This window comes from Silurus meridionalis, chromosome 9 (genome assembly GCF_014805685.1).
Source record: "Silurus meridionalis isolate SWU-2019-XX chromosome 9, ASM1480568v1, whole genome shotgun sequence".
NCBI classification, from domain to species: domain Eukaryota; kingdom Metazoa; phylum Chordata; class Actinopteri; order Siluriformes; family Siluridae; genus Silurus; species Silurus meridionalis.
The window spans coordinates 25,612,168-25,634,373 of NC_060892.1; the positions used below are offsets into that span (position 1 = coordinate 25,612,168).

The 22,206-nt window shown below is 41.3% G+C and overlaps 1 protein-coding gene and 1 long non-coding RNA gene across 2 annotated transcripts; one reads left to right on the top strand and one right to left on the bottom strand.

The window, feature by feature from the left end:
• Positions 1-730: 730 nt before the first annotated feature.
• Positions 731-20,400, top strand: ly75 (lymphocyte antigen 75). Its single transcript, XM_046857285.1, has 35 exons — positions 731-1,003; positions 1,927-2,295; positions 4,522-4,695; positions 5,577-5,732; positions 6,141-6,251; positions 6,681-6,812; positions 6,899-7,099; positions 7,911-8,065; positions 9,523-9,630; positions 9,767-9,855; positions 9,954-10,123; positions 10,462-10,667; positions 10,803-10,945; positions 11,797-11,878; positions 11,980-12,051; positions 12,396-12,510; positions 12,603-12,638; positions 12,719-12,888; positions 12,968-13,029; positions 13,098-13,174; positions 13,274-13,410; positions 13,497-13,602; positions 13,709-13,851; positions 13,989-14,118; positions 14,317-14,540; positions 14,649-14,808; positions 14,937-15,098; positions 15,200-15,322; positions 15,431-15,616; positions 16,793-17,016; positions 17,128-17,308; positions 17,831-17,989; positions 18,542-18,664; positions 18,756-18,917; positions 19,003-20,400. The coding sequence occupies exons 1-35, from the start codon at positions 904-906 to the stop codon at positions 19,176-19,178; spliced, it is 5,124 nt and encodes a 1,707-aa protein (XP_046713241.1). The 5' UTR covers positions 731-903; the 3' UTR covers positions 19,179-20,400.
• On the bottom strand, positions 20,138-21,903 carry LOC124391027. The gene is made up of 2 exons (XR_006926896.1): positions 20,931-21,903; positions 20,138-20,814 (listed from the first exon to the last, which is right to left on the bottom strand). It is a non-coding gene; the product is annotated as an uncharacterized LOC124391027 (long non-coding RNA).
• Positions 21,904-22,206: the final 303 nt, after the last annotated feature.

The window sequence follows — 22,206 nt, forward strand, 5'->3', positions numbered from 1 at the left end:
CAGGAGCATTGTATTCCTGGAACAGGTTTGGGTCTCCAAGTTAGAGTGAGAGGAAAATTTTCATGCAAACACTTCCAGAGAGGTCCGATTTAATCGGTTGCCTCCAACTTTGTGGTAGAACCCCATATGTTTGGAAAATTAGGTGTCCCAATACTTTTTGGGCTTATAGTGTATATAGACCTTCACCTCCTTAAGGACCGAATACACATTTTAAATTCATAAATGTGTCCTTATAGAGTTGACGGGAAAAATCTCCATGATATAGCTGCATCATTGTTGATGTCAGTGTTCATGGAAGTTGTAGACTCGAGCAAATTGTTTACTCCTGGATCTCAAGGATGTTCATCCTCAGCAGCAACGACACCTCGTTCAGAAGTAGGGCCCATTAACAACATTTGGTGGACACAGATCAGGTTCTTGCTCAAAGTCCCATCAGTAGCAGTACTGGGATTTGAACTTGTGACCTTCTGATTCAGCGTCTTAACCAATGAGCTACCACATGCCAGAGACGAGTCAAGAAAATAAACATAGAACGGCTTAAAAACTATAACATTCATCACAAATCCTCATTTTCCAGAAAGAAGAAAACAAGTCAGAAGGTTTGATGTAATTCTTTGAGAAGGTTCTGTGGAACTTTTCAGATTTGGGCGTGGCTTTGTGGGAGTTTTTCGTGACGTAGTTGACAGTTGACCAATCACAACGCCGCGTTTCTGTGGCTGATAGAAGTGTACAGGGAGCGCTCAGTGTCTGCAAGTCATTGGCAGGAGAGAAGATCTGAGCTGAACTGCTGGGGGATGTGTTACAGAGTAACAGAAGAAAGCTGTCAGTGTTACAACAAAGAGCAACCAACGCGGACAAACAAGTAACGAATGACTTAAATCGGCGGTGCTTTGCGCTGGAACCATGAACCGGACCGGGCAGGGAGTGCTTTGTGTGGTCCTGTGGCTGCTTCTTGGAGAAAGCTCGGTTCGTTTGGGAAGTTGCGCACCAACTGTGAGCACTGGTAAGTCTGCATTTCTGCTCAGAACCTCGACCAAGCGCCATATCCTCACACCAACACCTCAACTTCATTAATATCTAAGAGTTTAAAGTGCAACGTTGACGTTTATTCACTTTGGTCGAATCTCAGTGACGCGTCTGAGGGATTGAGGGAATGCTTGTTTGTTTATTCTTCCATTAGCCGTATGCTAATAGGTTCCACACCCTGTGCCACAGCGGTGTCGAACCTGCCTCCATGCCCTGAAAACTCTTCAGAATTGTTTTTGGTCTCCACCCAGGGAGCTGAAAAGGCCTGCAGACTTAAAGCTGTGTGTCAAAGTGAAAGTGTGAATCAGGAGGTTTTTTGTTCAGAGAAGCCGTCATGCCCATGCGCTCGACTGCGAAATCCTTGGTTCCAAGCATTCGGGTGTCTGAAGATTGCATTTATTACATTATTTATGACCTTCATTATTCAGAGCTCCTGAAGCACAGAGGAACCCAAAAGTGGAAAAGTGCTGCGGTTTGAACCACCGACATTCTGATCAGAACCTTATCTTTCCTTTACCACTTCCACAGAGGAGGATTCGAAGTACGTTAGGATTCGATTTCACCTCCAGCATGCAAGATCTGGAAGCTCTGGTTGTTCCATGGGGTCTTGGAAACCTAGATCTGGTTACATGTGTGAAATGTTCTGAGGTCTTTTAAGGTCACGCCGATTTCAGAAGTAGTACTACCTGGTGTCTGTGCGCTAAAACCAAACAAACTTCCTGTGTTGAGTTTAACCTTCTTCTGGCGTGTTCTTGTGGTTTAGAGGTTCCGGTCCAAATTTGCTGTAGTGTCACGACTCTAAATGGACCACGTGGATGTTGGTGTTGGTGATGATCTGAAATTGATGAAAAAATTGAGATTGAGTCGCTTTTAAATGTGACCTACATTTCTGTCCTACAGGTGATGATTCCTTTAGTATTCAGCACGAAGGCACCGGGAAGTGCTTCCTGGTCCAGAAGGGATCTCTTACGCTGGGAAACTGTTCCTCAGCGACGGCACGGTCGTGGAAGTGGGGCGCAGGACATCGGCTCTTCCACACCGGTTTATCTGCCTGCCTGGGATTGAACATTACCTCCAAAACGCTGTCTCTCCTCACCTGCTCCAGCGACCCCAGCTTGGAATGGCGATGTTCCGAGGGATATATCATTACCATCTTTCAGATGAAGCTGAGCGTCACGGCCGGCGGGAACGTCACCGCTAAGAGGGACGCGTCCGATTCGTGGAGAAGAGGAGGCACGACCGAGGCCATCTGTGAACAACCGTACCGAAGTAAGAGATTCCTGGAAATGTATATATCATGCCTTTGAGAAGTATTTCCACAATATAAAAAGAAACGAGCACAAAAACCGGTTCCAAAATGTCCAGATTTCTGTCTCCAGGGAAAATAACAGCACGGAATCTCTTCCTGTTTAGTATAATGAGGGTGAGGACGGAGACCACTACACAGAATGTTTAAATCCCACGTTACAATCTGCAGAACATAGTTTTTGAGTTCTTGGATGCGTTTCTGTGTTGATTTTGGTTGATTTTTGATTAAACATCTCAAAAAATGTATCACTAGCCAAGTCTGAACCTCCTGCCAGAGGGAACAAGGATTTCCTCAGAACTTTTCCATGCTGCTAAGCATAATTCACGATGCTATCGATCTTCACAAGAGCCTCCAAGACACTAAATATTAACAGCAATGCATCGTTTCTCCAACAGCGTGTTTTAGGTATCAAAATTTTTTAATGTTATATAGTGATGGGAAGATTGAATCATTTTAGTGAATCGGCTCTTTGAATCATCTAAATGAACGAATATTTGAGTCATTTACTTTATTCCATTTTTTTGATAAAAAATAAAAATTTTAATAAGCAGATCCCCAACACATCTTCTTACACCAACTTTGTCTATAGTTCCAATTATGAAAATATAAGTAGCTTCACCTCTCGTATCTTCTGGTCTGTTTCTTTAGATCTTTTGTCACATGACTCTCATAATTATGGTAACAATAATGTCAAAATTTGAAAAAAAAGATTTCTTGAGCGAGTAATGTGGCAAAAGAACGAACGACTCGGACCAGAGATGAACAGCTCAATTCTGCTCCTCGTACATAACCTACAGAGATTTCGTGACGCTCTGCTCATGCGCATCCATTAGAAAATAAACGAATCACTTCCTGAGACGACTCGTTCTCATGAGTCATATTAAGGACTCGTTCAAAATAAACGAATCGTTCATGAACGACCCGTCACTAATGTTGAACTTTGGATTTCGTGTTTCTGTAAGAAGTTCTCCCACCTCTTCCTACTCATGGTTTGCCTGTGTGGTCATTGGTCCTCCTGTTCGAGGCATAATAACACCATGATGAGCAACCACATGTCTGTTTCCTGTTGAGTGTTGGGCTTTTCCCCTTGGTGGTCATAGATAACCGATGGGACTTTACACGTGTGCACATTTTATTTCTACCCCCAGGAAAACAGGAGATGACTGAAAGCAGAAGTCTGGGGTCATAACAGCAAAGGCAGCAAAAAAACAGCAAAAATTTCTTTACATTTGTTTTTAACAAGAATGACTTTGTTTTGCATTTTAATTAGTGATATTTGTTAAGGGGGATAATTATCTTGAAAAATTCCTGATGTTCAAAGGAAGACTCTAAATAGATGTGCCTTTATTTTGGTAAATAATTCTGGAGGAATAACACAAACACATGGCAACTCACAATAAACATAGTATTGGAACGCGAGCCAGAAGTCATACATCCTGGTTGTTGAAAACCTGTGTGTGAGTGTAAAAGGTGTGATCTATCAGGTAGCTGGTGATTGTTGTTGTGATGTAGGTGAGCTTCTTTGGAGTTTTAGGGGAAATTCATCTCATAGATCAGTAACGCCACAGGCATAATTTTTCCCTTTCACTTTCACATTAAAGTGTAATGCATTCATTTGATTAATTCGATTTTAAATATTTTTTATATACGATTTCACCAAGCAGGCATTTTATTCCAAAAGTGTTTTTTAGAAATTAAAACTGCGGATGTTAATGATAATAAAATGTGTTGATAAAGGGAAAAAAATGACAAGCAATTTTCTTTTGGCTAAATTTGCTGAAATTGAACGGGGGCTAAAAAAACCGAGATACGTACAGAACCGTGAATTGTGTGTACCGTTAAACGCCTATTAATTTTTATATATATAAATAAAATGCTTGTATGTCGTTGTTATATCGCTTTAACTGCTTTTTTTTTTTGTGGCTCAGTTCCAGGAACGAACGATCATCTCAACGCGAATGTTTGCTTTGAAGTGTCGCCTTTTCTACGTGTTTATTGTGTAATTTGTGGGTTGTGTAATCAAGCTGCTTCCAAGAAATGTGTTTAAACCAGTTTGGGGACTTTACAAACTAATACACACATGTGCTCTCTCTCTCTCTCTCTCTCTCTCTCTCTCTCTCTCTCTCTCTCGTTCTCTCTCTCTCTCGTTCTCTCTGTAATAAATTCTTGTTTCTGTCTGTTCCCAGCCATTCACACTAGTGGTGGTAACGCTAATGGCGCACCCTGTATGTTCCCCTTCTTGTACAACAACGTCTGGCACCACAGCTGCCTCGATCCCGATGCCACCCGCTCTCTCGCCTGGTGCTCCACCACTGAGAACTATGATGAGGATCAAAAGTGGGGCAACTGTTTAAAATATGGTGAGCTCACACATATTAGTTCCAATCTAAGAACATAGTTCCCTCAAGAACGTATTAAGTGGCAGACGGCAAGCTTTGAGCGTAGCGTCACTCCATTTATTGATTTTTTTATTATTAATAAAATAAAAACATACACAACAGCGCTAGGGGTATAAAAAATAAATTCAATTTGTAATGCGTTGTAAAAAAAATTAAAAAATCTTATATACACATCTGTATTACCCACATGTGGTCCTACAGATGTCAACTATTCCATAAAATCTTTTCATTTATTTTATTTAATTGAACAGGATTTTAAACCAAGCAGGCATTTTATTTCGACTTGTTTTAAACTTTACTCTAAAAAGTCCATTCCCAGGTCTAAATAAGTGCTCCCTATGCTAATATATGAGCATGTTGGAAGACTAAATACCAATGAGCAGGTGGTGCAGCTGGGAAGGTTTCTGGCACAGGGGTGGGTCTAGAGTTCAAGGATTCGATTGTGACCTCACATGCTGTGTACGAGGTTGTATCAAAAAAGTTTCGAGGTCCGTTTTACCACAAAGTACTTAATTTATCTACATTTCCACACTATTGCCTTCAAATTAGTCTCCTTGCACAGCAATACAGCGCTCCCAGCGTTCCTGCCACTTCTGGAACGTGTCCTGGAAGTAGCTATTTCTGTACCCTGTGAGAGATTAGAAACCAAGCCTGCAACAGAGCAGAACAGTGGAGCTCATATTAAACAGGAAGTGCTGTATTATATATGGTATAAAGTACATTATGGAATGTTTTTTTTTTATTGTTTTGTAAAAGAAAATACAATTTCTCTTTGACTTCCTGTTTATTATTCATGTCTTTTCTACTGTCTTTCCAAACTTACGCGGTGATGTCCATATAAGAGGAGGGATGCGGTGCATTATGGGTCGGCCCCTATGATGGTCAGTGTTACCAGGTGGTTTCGACAGCGACGGTTTCTTGGCACGAGGCTCGGGATGCCTGCCGTAGTCAGGGAGGGGACTTGCTCAGTGTCGCCGGTCCTCACGAACTGCAGAAATGTAAATACACACACACACACACACACACACACACCAGAACAAAGATAATCCTTCAGAGTGCAGTGGAATCTATTTTTCCAGCGCATACTTATGAGTCTTAGGACTTTTCCAGAGATTTGTGTTTTTTTTTTTTCTCGCACGTCTTTGAATGCGGGAGAACGAACATTTCCCTTCACCTGAACTAGAAGATCCAAACAATGTTCCTGTGCACAAAGCCAGCTCCATGAAGATATGGGTTGGAGTGGAAGATCTGTCCACAGAAGAACCCGACTCTTGCTATGTTTTGACTTTGTTTTGATGTGATGTTGAAATTTACTCAAGTGGGCTGATGCCTAACATATTATGTATTATTATAAATGTTAAATATGTAGAATTGAAATAAGAATTGAATCAAATGTATTTCTGCAGTAACTCAAGGTTTACCAGAGCAGCTGTGGATTGGGCTGAACCAACTGGACTGGGCCCAGGGGTGGCAATGGTCCGATGGATCTCCTTTAATTTATTCTCCATGGGAACCAGGTAATGAAGCTTTTTACATCACGTCATTCGTTTTTTAACACCTCGTGTGTGTTTATTCCGTAAAATCCAAACGGATTCGCACTGACAGTGTCCGCGATTGTTCTGGCGAGAGACGCAGTCCCACCACCTTTTGTTTAGCGCAAGCGTGTTTGTCTCCACGTCTTTGTCACCCTAAAGACAATACGCTTCTGTTGTCTCCAGGGTCACTGTTGTGCGTCGGTTTGAACAAATCCACTGTGCATGAATAGCAGCTTTGTCCATGAATGTATTTTCAAAATGCGGTGGGAGAAAACATCTGTCACAGACGTTTTTTTAAAAATTTATTTATTTTTTTTATTCGCCGTGGTTTCGAAAGACATGCTGTTTACCCATTAGGCTCCAGTAAAAGACTTTTGTGTCATGGAAATAAATAAACCGATGTGGTTTCAGAGCAGCCCATGTGGATGTCCCCGGAGTGCGGGGTGCTGCACCCTAGTTTGCGCTTCGCCGCCGAGTCGTGTGAGAACAAGCTGCCGTACGTCTGTGAGAAAAACGAGCACGCCAGCCGGACGGCGACGACGGGTAGGACGCGTCCTCGCTCAGTTCTGATTTCTTGGAAAATCTCGATCACTGTTTATTGAAGATATTTGTGTTTACATTTCTACTAGATAATCTGGTGTACAAGGAAACGGAGTGTGAGAGCGGATGGTTCCCATGGCGAGGTTCTTGCTACAACCTTTACGGAACACAGATGGCCGAAAGGAAGATGTACGCAGACGCACAGCAAGAGTGCCTGAAGCATGGAGCTCAGCTGGCCAGCATCCATAGTCTGGGAGACATGCACATGCTCAACATGCACTTTACAGGAAGTAGGCATCAGCACAATGCAAAATATATTCAAATTCATTATAATTAACTGCTGACGATGCAGGTTCTGTATTTTAGCAACTCAACTTGATAATAGTATTAGGACACGTGACCTTTTAGCCATGTGTTCCTTCCCCAAACTCTAGCACAAAGTTTGAGACACACAGTTGTGTAGGGCTCTTTAGATTTGGGGTTACGAGCCTTGGTGTGGCTGGGATTTGAACTTCAACCTTCAAAGTCTAATGCTTAACCTCTAAGCTCCACCAGAAGAGTGGAGGTTATTGTAAGAGCGAATTGGGACTAGGTGTGGAATGAGATGTTCAAAAAGCAAATCTTATGGTCAGGTGTCCACAAACGTTTGCCTATATAGTATCGGTACACACAGTTCACAGTTTGCTCGATTTTTAAGTCACGGTTTGGTACAGTTAGGGGAACACACGTTCTGCACCTAAAAAAGGATTGTGAATACGTGTACCAGTGCCCCCCACACACACACACTATGTAGTGTAAGATTAGAAGCTTCCTTTTTCCGAGCCAACAATAACAGCTGTGTCCATTTGATAAAAGTGCCACTGTGGTTTATTTAACCACATGCCATGGTAAGCATTAAAAACACAAAAAAAATCACAATCCCCTAACTGAAAACGTTTTCCACATTTACATTGAAAAAGGAAATAAAAAAAGTGGAACTTTAAAAAAAAAATCGTATTAGCACAGCAGAATGTGATGCTGCGTTGACAGTTCTTTCAGTTGGTTATGGTTAATGGGCTGGTGGAGTTTAGGGAAGTCCACTGATATGTTTGTGTTTCTCAGAAACCCTGAACCCGTGGATCGGTCTGAAGGCTGACAGCAACACCGAGGTCTTTAAATGGGAAGATGGAACGAACGCGTCGTTCACGTACTGGGCGCGTAATCAACCGCCGATGCTGAAGCCCAACACCACAGGCTGCGTGGTGCTCTCTGATTTGGTATGTGGGTTTATAACGTACATCTTAGGTGTGAAGTGTTACATGATGTTGGTACATGATGTGAAGGTGAAGAACAACCAGAGGTGAAGCAGCCTCACACCTAGTCATGGATTATCATCTTATAACAGTGTGACTTCCCAGCATTGACTAGCTGAAGCTCTCATTGGACTCAGTGGATCAAAATAATTGCTTAATTATATATGTCTCAATACAGCTACAATTCTGCTGCACCGAATCACACCCAGATATAAAGTAGTGCCAGAAGATTAGATTTATTATGTATTGTATGCAGAACTCCTTCATAGAGATCATTAAGGTCTGAATGAAATCGGAACTGGGTGTTATTCTGGTTGCAGGTGTTTATCAGCAGGGCAATTTTTTTTTTTTTTTTTTTTTTTTTTTTAAGAACGCTGAATGGTTTGTGTTTTGTGTTCTAGCACTGTAATTAACTGTAATTACGGATTAGTCTAACTCTAATATGACTCCATTTTGCCCTGAGACAAAGTGCTGCATGATATGATGTAAGAAGGGTGTCAGGTTGCACAGGCACAAAGCAAAGTGCCTTCATGCTGCAGCACGGAGTCATTTTACTGTACAACTGTGAGACAAATAAACAATGAGCAATCACGTGGCTTTCAATCACGTGGCTACATCCAAAAAAAAAAAATCCACCTTTGCCATAGTTATCAGACAATCAGGCAAAGCGAAGATCAAAACAACACCACGCCCTTCCTCACAAGCGCACCAGGTCTGCTGTTCCTCCGAGCTTCAGATACGCCGAATTTACTCTTTGAATGATGTTCTCTTTTGAATATTAAAACCGAGGCCAAATACATTCCGAATTTCCTATCATAAAAATGTATTGTTGGATTTTTGGAGAGACAAAATGATGACTTTAAAGCTTGTATAACGTGTAAAAGCCCAGACGCACCTAAAGTTTTTCAGTATTTGGAGCATTTCTCAGCTTCTCAAACATACTTGTTAAACCTCGACATCCTGTTGTCACTTTTGAGCAATTTCTTGTTGTTTTGAACAAATGCTTAGGTACGTCTATTTAAGCGATCGTGTACAATCTTTTACTGTTTCCTACTTTATCAGTTGTTCGTCATGTTGACCAAACTGGTACTGGTTTCTCTTAAAGTCTTAACCCCCAAAACATACAGGAATCAATTCATTGCTTGAACTTGAACTAGGAGACCCAAACCTGTTCCTGCATGACAATACCTCTGTATGCATTACATGGGTTGAAGTGGGAGATCTCCTCCTATAGTGGTCTAAATTCCCCCCCCGGCCTCCTCACCTCCCCTACCTCAGTACCTGACTTTACTTCCAGCCTTGTGACTGAACCAATTTTACACTCAGGTGTCCACACAGTTTTGTTCATATAGTGCATAAGAAGTAGGTTGAAAAGTTTAACCACCATATTTAATTTTTTTTTTTATCTTCCTCCAACCCAGATTCAGACATGGTCTGTAGATTCCTGTGGCACAACAAAGTCGTTTCTGTGTAAGAAACCCGGCACGGTGAAGGAGAGCGAGGCAGAGAATAACTGCCCACGAGATGGGGTAGGGCATCATAAGTCTTTCCAATGACAATTACCAAAAAATTTAACTGAGCACTGAAATTATGAAAGATCTCAATGCTTATTTATTGACCCTTTTTTGAATTTGGTCATTTGATTTTTGTTATGTATTGACGCAGGATTGGAGGAGGTATAAAAACGCGTGCTATAAAGTCGACGCTCGTGAAGTCTCTTATAAAAACAGCTGTAAACTCGTCATTAATGATCGGTAAATATTCCGATATTTATATAAAATATATACATAATATGTCCCATATGTATATTTACTACACACCCACACACACACATGTTCTCTTCCCTGTTTAGATTTGAGCAGGCTTTTGTTAACAGCCTGTTGAAGGAGCAGGCGAGAGGTAAGCAGCAGTTTTTCTGGACGGGGCTCCAGGACACCAAAGGCACAGGAGAGTACCAGTTGTTCAGCCAGAGCGGGCAGGCGAGCAGAGTCACGTACACCAACTGGAAATGGGGAGAACCAGGTTGAGCATACTTTGTGTTTGTACAAGTTAAAGCAGGCTTCTGTTTCCTGTTATGTGCAACCCCATGAACACCCTGACAAAGCGCCTCCCTCTGACCAAACACATGCTACAGGAAATCTCCCAATATAGAAAATCACCAATCCCACTCTGTGTGTGTAATAACAAATAATCAGACAGACAAGACAGACCAGACAAGACAGACCAGACAGACAGACATATTTCTGAGAGCTGAAATATTTTATACATCATTTATAGCTTATTTGTGTACTTTAGAACATGACCTTTAGATCTTGCTGGTTGTGTGTGTGTGTGTGTGTGTGTGTGTGTTTGCATTACAGGTAAAGCAGGAGGTTGTGCAGTGATGTCTACGAATCCAATGGGTCAGTGGTCTGTAGAGAATTGTACCGAGTTTAAAGCTGGTAGCATCTGTAAGAGTCCCATCGCTTCAGAACCTCCTGCCCCAACTTTACCACCGGAGTCAAAACTCAATGCCACCTGCCCCCCAGGATGGGTTACTCGACCTGGAATGAAGTACTGTTACAAGGTGTGGGGTTGTGTGTTGTGTGTGTGTGTGTGTGTGTGTGTGTGTGTGTGATTGTATGACTTAATAACGGTCACAAATCACTAACTCCATGCTGTTTGTCCGTGTGTGTGTGCGTGCGTGCGTGTGCACTTGAAGATCTTCAACGAAGAGCGAGTGAACCGTAAGCGCTCGTGGGAAGAAGCCGAGCAGTTCTGTGAAGCCCTGGGAGCTCATCTGCCCAGCTTCACTGAGTTCAACGAGATGAGTTTACTTCATGAGATTATGAGGGATTCTGTTAGGTATAAAACACACACAGACACCTACAATCACACAAACAGTGCTTATATTCAGGGTTCGGATCGAAACCCAATCCATATTCAGTACATAAGTGATTTTACTCCACTCGTGAACGTGTAAGAGAGCACGGCACGGTGTGACGCACAGAGAGAACTGGGGCATCGTTTGTTTTCAGCAAAGTCGAAATGGTCCAGATGTTCTGGAAATGATAAAAAGCATGTTTTGCAACAGTTGAGACCGAAATTACGTAACACACTTTTGTGCTCGATGCGCTCTTACATTTTTGCCAGCAGACTTGAAATTTATTGCACGGTTGATGCAGTTCTTTTCTCGAAGGAATTTGCAGCAGAGTCACGTGTGTGCACACACTGAATATTTCTCTCTTTGGCAGCACACGCTCGGTGTATCACGGCCAGAATTTTCAAAACCCCAAAACTCTATTTCAGATTCAAAGTTCACGAATGAGTCTCATAGAATGTTTACGACTGAGACAGCTACAAGTTTTGCATGTGGGGGAAAATTATATGGTGATTTTAATAGAAGGTCAAGGCACAAGATGAATTTGCTGAACAATCAAATGTAAATATAAAGAAAAACAGCACCAGGCGTTCACTCCAACAGCTTCATTATTAGTAGAGATGCAGCACTGGTGCACATATGACTGATACACACACACACACACACACACACACACACACACTGTAGATGCTGTAGGGAGAAAAAATAAATGGATCAAAGGTCAAACTAGAAAAGTCCAGTGTACTTTTATTGTCTAAACAACTTACTCATTTACAAGATGGAACCTTGAACACACTGACGATGCAAAAAAAATTTTTTTTTCCATATCTTTCAGTAACGATCGCTACTTCTGGGTCGGCATGAACCGGCGAAATCCGAACAACGACAACCGATGGGAGTGGAGTGATGGGCAGCCCGTGAGTTTCTCATAATGCTAATAACCTCTCGGTGTTGATTTACAGTTAGCGTAAAGCCTATTCAGTCCTTTCATGCTTTTGATCGAACTGCTCCGTAACAGGTGTCCATGAAGATCTTTCCGAAAGAGTTCCACGAGGACGACGAGTACAACCGAGACTGCACCGCCTTCAAGGTGAGCTTGCGAAGATCTCAGGAACGCGGTGGCATGGTGTGGTAGATCACACTCTATCCTAATGATGTTCCAAATTCACTGTTTACATTTACTCGACACTTGAGTAAAATACAACACCGCTCCATTAAAACTAATGGCAAAGGGGTTCGAAACGAGCTCGCACTGGTTTCCCAACAATCGGCGACGCCCCAGGGATCTCGGCTCCTCGTTCCAAAATGTCCCCTCTCCCTGCACCACTCTGTGTAACATCTCTGGACCCATTGAGCATTGAGGAATGCTGTGTAAAACACACGGTTGTTCAGTGCCTAATAATCACATGTGCTTTGTTTCTGTTCTGAAACCAGTCGTTGAAAAAGAGGTACATACTTCTGTTCGTTTTCCTGACCGAACAAAATCAGTTCTACCCCAAAGCCTTTCACTGCGACGCCAGGCTGGAGTGGGTGTGTCAGATCCCCCGAGGTAAGCCGCTGCACTAGACACTGGGTCTGCCCAGTATTTAGTCATGGGTTTAATATGTTCAGAGCTAAGGAATACTTTCAAATGTCTTCCAGGTCAAACCCCGAAGAATCCCGAGTGGTACAATCCAGGTGGAGTAGAAATCCTTATTATCGTGGGTTCGTCTCGATTTCAGTACGATGTTTTTTGAAGGTTTAGTTTTGTGCTGCAGACGGACACCACGACACCTCGGTGTTTATGGACGGACAGGAGTTCTGGTTCGTGAACCAGCCCAGGTTGTCCTACGAAGAGGCGAGTGTGTACTGCAGCAGCAACAGTAGCAGACTAGCCACGCCTCAGTCGTTCAACACGGCCAGACATTTGCACGACCATCTCTATAAGGTAGGTGGTCCATTCTCTTAACCTCGCACGAGAACAAAACGTCTGAAGCAATTTTATTGCCGCTCGTTTTTCTTTGAAGCATGCCCGTTTGGATCATTGGTGGTTGGACCTTCGTGAGCCTGGTCCCCTCGTTCCCATGAGGTGAGTCGAGTTGCATCCAGACTGATTTTGCCTTCGGCCCGGTACTGACCTCATCGATGTGTTTTCAGGTACGCTCATATCCACTTGGTTAAATCGAGGTTCTTGGGCAGATGTACTTCACTAAGTCCTGGATCCTTCACACCAGGTACACCGGAAAAGTCATTACTTTAAAACATTTTGCACAGAAGTCATTCCGTTTAAACAATAGCACCTGCTGTAACTTTTTACCGCGTTTAACACACAGAATTCCGTGTAAGCTGCGAGACCAAGCTGCCGTTTGTATGCGAGACGTTGAACGTCACATCATCCGAGACCGGACCACAAGAACCGCACCCACCTGGCAAACCGTGCGAGGACAAAGAGGTGGCTTTCCGGGACAAGGTTGGTCGATCTGTTCTGCAGCAATTAATTATAAAACTATCCAGCAAGGCGCAATCGCTGCTTCATGCATCGTGTTTGTGTTTCAGTGTTACACAGTGACCAAGCCTGAGCTCCTGGGCTTCAAAGCAGCCAGTGAGGTGTGTCAGACCCTGAGGGGAACTCTCCTGTCTGTCCAAGATCAGGCCGAACAGGGTGAGCACACGGTTCTTCTTCATCATTTGTTCATCATCAAACAAGCAACAATGTTTATGCTTTTTTTTTTTTTTTTTTTTTTTTTTTTTTACGATTCTGTCTTCAGATTTCATCACCACCCTGCTGCCCGGGAAACCAAAAAAGCTTTGGATCGGATTGAAGGACAATCAGTGGGTGGACAACACGCCAGTGAAGTACCACAACTTTAACCCACTGATCCATGGCCAGCTGCGTCTTATGTACATCAATGCAAGTGTTTCATATCTGTATTCCACTGTATTCCCAACTTTATTCTTAGAAGGATCTTCTGACGTCTCTGTGTTTGTGTGTGTGTGTGTGTGTGTGTGTGTGTGTGTGTGTGTGTGTGTGTGTGTGTGTGTGTGTAGTTGTTTGAGCAGGATGGCTTGGAGCTCTGTGCCTATATGTTCAATGATCCTCATTCAGACATGCTGGGCACTTGGGATTACACGTCCTGCTCTGAGGACCAGACCGTCGCTATCTGCCAGCATTATGCAGGTGGTCCATCTGTACTATTTTTATTTTCATTATACTTTTTGCCATGTCAAATATTTGTATTATACTTTTTATTATTTATTTATTAATATTTATTATTATTATCTTATTATTTTCTTATAATTTTTATTGTCCGTATTTTTGCCATATCAAATATTTTCATTTATTTTTCTTTAATTTCGTTCTGATCTTCTTCCCCAGATAAGCCAGAGGACCCTGTGGTGATCGAGGGCGAGTTCCAAGTCAACAATAACACTTTCAAGCTGGTTTTGAAGGAGAACGTGACCTGGTACGATGCTCTGGAGTTATGTAAGAAGAATGGGATGAGCCTGGCCAGCGTGGCTGATGCACACCAGCAAGCTGTGCTCACCGTCCACGTCAACAAAGCCCGGCGTCCGCTCTGGATCGGACTGTTCAGTGAAAATGTAATCTCAAACTTATGCGCATGCACCACATGCTTTTTTACAGTGTCACAAAGAAAACATTGTAGGTTCTATTGTTTCAGGTTTGTTCTTATGTTTTTTTTATCTCAGGATAAGCAGTTCCATTGGACGGATCACACTCACACCGTGTTTAGCCGCTGGAGTGAAGAGAATGCTGTAGGAGAGTGTGTTTATCTGGACACCGACGGCTACTGGAAGGCCACAGAATGTGGCGAGATGCTAAATGGGGCGATCTGTCGCAAGCCACAAGGTCTGAACATTTCTCCATTAAAGTAGTATTTATTTTACTTGACACCAGGAAATGATTCAGAATCAGAAATATATCATTTTTACCTTCATATCATATTTACATTAAATTAATTTTTTTTTATAAACTAGATAACATCATTGTTCCTTCCGGAGACTTTAAGAAGTGTCCTCATGAGAGCAACGGACCCAACTGGATCCCATTCAAAAACAACTGCTACACGTTTCTGCTCCAGGCCACGAGATGGCAGGAGCACGACAAGTACAGAGAGCATGAGACGTGCCAGCGTCTCGGTACGGGCAATGCTGTTTAAAATATTCACGTTTATTCGTATCCTATATGCTTTTTTGAACATTCAACATTTCAAGTCCATTGTTTGTTTTTCTGCACTCAGTCGGAAAAGGTGACATTCTGACCATCCGGGATGAAGAGGAGAACGAATTCATTAGGACGCAGCTTCAGCCTTATAAAGATCTGGCTTCGTTCGTGTGGCTGGGGATGTACAGAGACGAGAAAGGTGCCTGCTCGTCTAGACGATTCTCATCATTATTCTAATACTTTTAAAACAATCATGGAATCGTTGTTTTCTACTCACAGATTTGATGATTGTCATTCTGTTTTATAGATGAGAAACTGAAATGGTACGATGATACCTACGTTCAGTACTCCAACTGGAAACGAGGAAGACCCACAGCCTCAGAGAACTTCATGGCCGGTCTGAGTCTGTCTGGAGAATGGTACCTGTTTGAGCAGGAACAACTTTTTAAACAGTTCAAGCAGAGGACCATTGTGATTTGCAAAATCGAAAACGGTAAGACTCGAGCTCAACACGGTCGCGGTTTGATCTCTGAACTGAGAAAGTGAACAGGGTGTGAGAGAAACCACCACAGAGGTGTTATCGTTTGTTTCAGAAGTGTAAAGTCAGTCAGTCATACCTTACTGCAAAACTGATTTCAGTTCAAAGTCACAAATTCCAATATGACTTGTCGAGTATCTGATTTAAACAGTACTTGAGTATTTTACTCATATTGAATAGAATTGCGTGAGTGTTTTTGATGTCATTATATAGATCCTAAATTTCATTCTTAATGGTCTTAAAAGAGGTTTTAAAAAGTCATGAATTTGACTAAGATGCACTCGTCCTCAAAGACGCGTGTTAATGAAAAGTAATGAAAAGCCAAAAACAGTTTTTGTGATTTGTGAGGTTTTATTTTCTAAAATACAAATCCAATGCACCAACACTTCAGATCAGAGCTTCTTCAACATGCCAGAATAAACAAACATCAAACAAGTCAAAGATTTCAAAACTCATCTTTTCAAAATAACTATATTTTTATGAAACAATTAATATTTTGGTCAAAACATTTGTCATGTCACATTTTTCATTGACTTTTTGCACTTTTTTTGCACAAAGATTTTCATTCAGTTTTTCTCTTTTTTTAATATCGATTATATTTGTATAAAAAAAAGTCAAATAATAATAAAAAAAACGTGATTTGTCATGTATTTCCCTTTTTTAATGTTTTTTTAATGAAATGATGCTTATGAATATGGAAATTCATGATTTTAGAATAAATATAATATTTAGATTGGAAAAAAAGGAATATTTTTGGCCAAAACATGATTTGTCATGTCATGTATTTCATTGGGGTTTTTTTTGTTTTGTTTTTTTAATTTTTCAACAGTTTTTCATGAAATTATGCTTATGAATATGAAGATTAAAAATTAAAAAATACTATCATACTTTTTATGAAAAAAGTGATTTTTTTGTCAATTAAGACAGTCACAGAGTAGACGAATCATTACTATTCGATGAATAAATAAAATGAAAGTAAATATCGACCCTCCCGCTGAATAAAAAAGCAAAATGTAATTGTTAACGCTCATCGTCAATTAAAGATATAGTGCAGAAAAAAAGAATAATTATAAATGTAGTAAAAGTTGCTTATATCTTACTTAAATACTTTTCAATATTGGTTTGTTTCAGATCCCAAAAACGAGTACCTGAAGGACCCAGTCGACGTGAAATCTCCATCTGGCTACAGCTTCCGCTTAGTTGCTAAGAAACTGAACTGGTATCAGGCCCTGAAGGAGTGCAGCAGCGATGGCGGCCAGCTTGTTAGCATTCACAACGAAACCGCCAACAGGGATATGGCGCTGATCTCCAAGCGAGACGGATTTCCGCTCTGGACCGGTCTCTCCAGGTTGGACGTAAGTAAACCGGTCTAGGATGATTGGCTTTTCTTTTTTTTCAATAGATAGATTTGCCATGTAGCATAATGAATACCACAGTATTAAAAGTAGTCTTTGATGTTCCCATAGTTCAGCAGTTGGCCCTACGAGTGGTCAGATGGGACGGCCTTGAAGTTCCACCCCGAAGGGTTTCCGAGTACGGACACCATTTCAGAGGAGAAATGCGTGTATGTGGACTCTACAGGAAGCTGGACTGCAGTGAGCTGCCTTGCCGAGATGGAGGGCGCCATTTGTTACAACAGCAATAAAAGTAAAATACACGTTTGCACGTATAATATCTGGTAGCCAATTGGTTCACAAAGCTTAGAGATTCACATACGGATGAACTCCTGAGGATGTCATCCACTATATTTCCTAGAGTTTTGCAGAGAGTGGTGTAGAAAACAAAAAACATTGTCAGGTTCCTTGTATAGATCAGGTTTTTGGAACCCATTTCCATTGTAGCCTCAATTTCCTGTTCTCGGTTTGAAGATAAAGTCGATGTGGTTTTTTGTCATGTACTTGGATGTTATCCTGCTCACCACTGTACCATACGTGAACCGTAAAAGTTTGTTGAGTTACCACATCCTGACCTCTGTTATCTGCAAGGTGTTTTCATAAACGATTTAGTTGTCATTGTTGCTCTGTATTTTTCCATGTAAACTCGAGTGCCATGTGTGGAAAATTCCAGGAGATTTCCTGGTTTTGGTGGCACTATTATATCCAGGTGTTTCTATTAAAGTAGCATTTATTATTTTTATTTTATTTTATTATTATATTTTTTTTTTGTCAGAGCCTCGGACCTCTGTTCCGCACAATGTTAACTGTCCGGAGAGTAACGGGGAGGTTTCATGGATCCAGTATAAAGACTTCTGTTACGCCATCGTCATGACCATGTACAACACCTCGGTCTTCTCCAACATGAACGCACAAAATGTTTGTAAGGAACTGGGTACGTATTTGCACCTTCAAGTTTGTTTTGAAAGTGACTTGGGAAGCTCAGGTGATTTATTCCCTTAGCGCTTTCAGGTCTATGCCTGAGGAAAAAACGCTGATGTTTTAATTTACTTGCATTAATGACCTAATAGTTTGTTCTTGCTTTAAGTTTATAAACTTTATTTTTATTAGAGAAAATCATAAATGATGATTAAGGAAGAACACAAAAACTGAGTGTCATGCCTTTATTCCCCCCTAGAGGGCGCGCCCCAAAATTTGAGAACCACTGTATAATACTTTTCTATTTTCCATCTTTAAATGCGAAATAACTTCTATAAAGTGCATTCCTGGGTTGCATGATGGTTGCAGGGTTTCTTGCATGGGTTCATCTTCTGTTCACACCTGTTGTTTTCAAAACTGTTGTTTTTATAGGACTCCCTATAAAACTGTGTATCAAACTGTGAAAAAATATTTAAAATGGGAAAAAAAGGTGGTTCACGTCTTAATGTACACTTGTGTGCATTCTTGGGCCGTGTCTAACCGTACAGTTGTATTGTATGCTTTCTAGAACCTTCCTCTCATCTTCTGACCATCAAGAATATGGACGAGAACGACTTTGTCACACGGCACGTTGCCGAAAACCCTCTCGCCACCTCCCGTGTTTGGTTGGGGCTGAGGACCATCAAGAAAGGTACAGCACCAGTATGTGGAGACGTCAAAACCTCTGCGTGTTTGTGTAACGTGATGTCGGAATAAACTGAATCGAACTGTTAAATCCACAGATGAAGCTGTGGTCTGGATGGATGGCAGCGAGCTCAATTTCTCCAACTGGGCTCACTTTCAGCCCCGGCCCGGTTGCGGCGTTCTGGTGTCCATGAACGGAACGTGGAGCACGGCGAGCTGCTCCGGGAGCCACAGCCGCGTCGTCTGCAAGGCGTCTGCCAGTGAGTCGCCTTCAATCTTTTTTTTCATGCATTACAAATTTGTGCCTTGACTATAAATGGAGTGTTTCTTCTCCTCTCATTTCAGAATCTCAAGGTACTCCACTGGCCTTGTTCTTTTTCGTCTTCGTGCTGCTTTGCATCATCGGCCTCGTGGTCTTCGTCGTGTATAAAAAGACCCGCCATCGTTACACCTCGACGGTGCGATACCGGAGGAACTTTGACGAAGCGGACAGCGCCAGTATGATCGCCGAGGCCGAGTGAACGGCGTGATCGCCGCGCAACCGCGAAACACAGACGAAGAAAAAAAATCAGGTTCCTGTGCCTTTTTTCCCCCCAGTGTTAGGACTCGACACATTCAAACACCTCCAAGGCCTCGAGCAAAACGAATTCTTTGTGTTTTCTCTGTTTATACTGATCCGCCCAACGGCTGCAGGGGGTTTGGAGTGAATATCACACAGGAATGTCGAATGATTACTTTGTAGATACTTAAAACAAAACAAAAAACGCAGCTTGTTTGAATTTTATTTAAATTCCGTAATTTTTTTTGTTTTTTTTTTTTTGTTTTTTTTTATAAAAAGGCAAATATTGGGTATGCTGCAGTATTTTTTATGCCGTTCTGTGGCATCCTTGAGTTGAATTTTTAGGTGTTTTTTTCTCTAATGTTAATTGCACTTTGTAAAATATCTCAAACTGGGATCATTTTAAAGCTTTAATCCCGTTTCTTTTTCTTTTTTCTCTCTTCCACAAAAACTCCGCCTTCTAAAATATCAAACTACCGTGTGCTCAGTCCGCTCGTTTAAATTTTACCGATCTATTAGATGTAGTGATCAAAAGAGGTTGGTTAGGTGACGTTTAGACACCGATCGTAGGCCCCGACTTCACTACGAGCATCGAGTCGCATCGGAAAACGTTCCGCCGTGTGCGTGAATGTCGTGAAAATCGTACAAGACTCAAAAAAAAAAGTTACACATAACACAGCTATTATTTCAGACTTTTATTTACAGAGCGAACCTGAAATCACTCTTTTATTACACTGTGTAACAAAACGAATGTATCCGATGCCTTTATCTGACACGTGGCCTGACAGAGTTTACCTCTATCTCACTCTTTGCACTCAAACTACTGACATGTAATGCACTTTAAACGTGTTTTCTCGCCGACTGCTTCCAAACTCAAGCACAAAAGGAGGGTGGGGTTTTTTTGTTTGTTTTTTTTGTTTGTTGTTTGTTTTTGATTTTTGATGAAAATGTGTCGAAGCAGCACTCGAACAGCGCAGGGATCGGATGCTTGTAAATGATCTGTAAATATCTTTTAAGCTTTTCATAGATTTTCTTTTAGATGTGTGAGACCAAAGAGGCTTCAAGAAATCGCAAAAATCTGATCCAGCGTGATCCTGCTCAGGTTTTCCTTCCTCCCCGATTTACTAAAGTGACTGTTCAGGTTTGCGTAATCAGACTCGCTCAATAAAACGCCGTCTCTGTGATCTGCCGTCTGGTGTTTTTTTTTTTTTCTGTTGTGCTTCAAAACATGTTGGAGGTCCTTTTGCTTGAAGAAAGATTAGATAAGAACTTTATTAATCCTGAAGGAAATTGTTGTGCCAGAGACTGCTTCAGATGACAAGAAAAAAAAAAATACAATTTTGAAAAATGAACTAAATATTCTAAATGTACATAACTATTCAAAAACCCCAGAGGGTGCTAATGAACATTATCAAAAAGTTTCAAGAGTAATTTTGTACCACGCCAACAGATGGCAGCACAAGGCTGCACACAGTCACAGGGAGCACCGACCTTCATAAGTCATTGTTCCAAAAGACATCATCCTCTATACATCGTGAGCTGTGAGCTGCGATTTCATCATGGACAAGCAGGTTGGAATGAAGAGCAAACATGGAATTCTACATGAAAATAAAATGTTGATAAATACATACATATAATGGCACAGTGATTTTGTCAGTGTTCATCTGCTCCCTACAGAAAGGGGAAATTGATGGCCACGGATAAGAAAGATCACCTGTGGTGTTCTGTGGTTGTCTAAATTGGTCTTTGGCTGAACGTTCTCCAGTAGGACTCAAGTGTTTGGTTTTTCTGAACATTCCCTCTCCAACACCTCAACCAGAGACTCCATCACCATTCCTGATAAGCTTGAGTGTGATTGGCATCAATGGTCTTCACCCTGCTACCAAAGCACACGACAGTGTAGATGACACTGGCTACAACGGAGTGTTAGAACATCTGCAGCATGCTTCTCCAGACAGGTGACTGTCCTGCATCTTTGTATTTAATCAATCCATTCCAGCTTGTCTATGGGAACACCAGGATTGTTATAGCTATCAACAATGTCCACCTCTGTCTCTATGATATTGATTGGGCTTGGGTAAGTCTTCAGCTTCCTAAAAATCTACACCACTCCACAAATTTACAGCCGTCAACAGAAGGAGAGATGAATTGGGATTCCGATTTCAACCACTAGAGGGCAGAAATGCCCAGTGTACAATGATATGATTGTAAAACTGCCCAGTTTTTTTTTTTTTTTTTTTTCATTTCATTTGGTTTTCAACTGGATTTCAATTGGAAGAAATTCTCATTAATCAAAGATCATCATCATCATCATCATCATCACAAATGATCATATAAAGTGTGCATAGACAAATATTCTAAATGGAATATATATTTCTATTTAACAACACATTGAATTGAAGAATCGTAATGAAGTAATGGGTTTATATGATACAGTATGTTACACTTAAATGATTAAAATTGTTCTGATTATAATAAGCAAATTATTCCTGGAATAAAAAAATTACGTGTAATAATCACACATTTAAAATGATTCTTAATATCAAGAGCTGATAATCCATACAACATGGTGTATTCATTGAATTATGATTATTAACTAAAGCAGATGTGGGAACAGATGTGTTTTGTGTCTGATGATGGAATAAATCTGATTATTTATAAGAAATGGAGGAATAAATGTGGACTTACCCCCTGGAGAAGTGAACGGTGCTGAGCTTCAGGTCGGCCTGAGAGCACTTGGAAGCGTCTTGCTGAGCGAAACAAAAATACTGCCTCTGTCTCAGACCATCCCATGTATGGTGACACTTCAGACTATATATAGCGTTTACCTCCATTTTCAAAACTCATTTCAGTCTCAGAGTGAGCGTTAGGAAGAAAGGATGCTCACTCAGGTGAGATGTGTGAGACTTTTGCATTAACCTTATCAAACATAACTGTTCAGAACCATCAGTAATACATTAGTAACACCCCCACCCCTATATGCAGTTCCC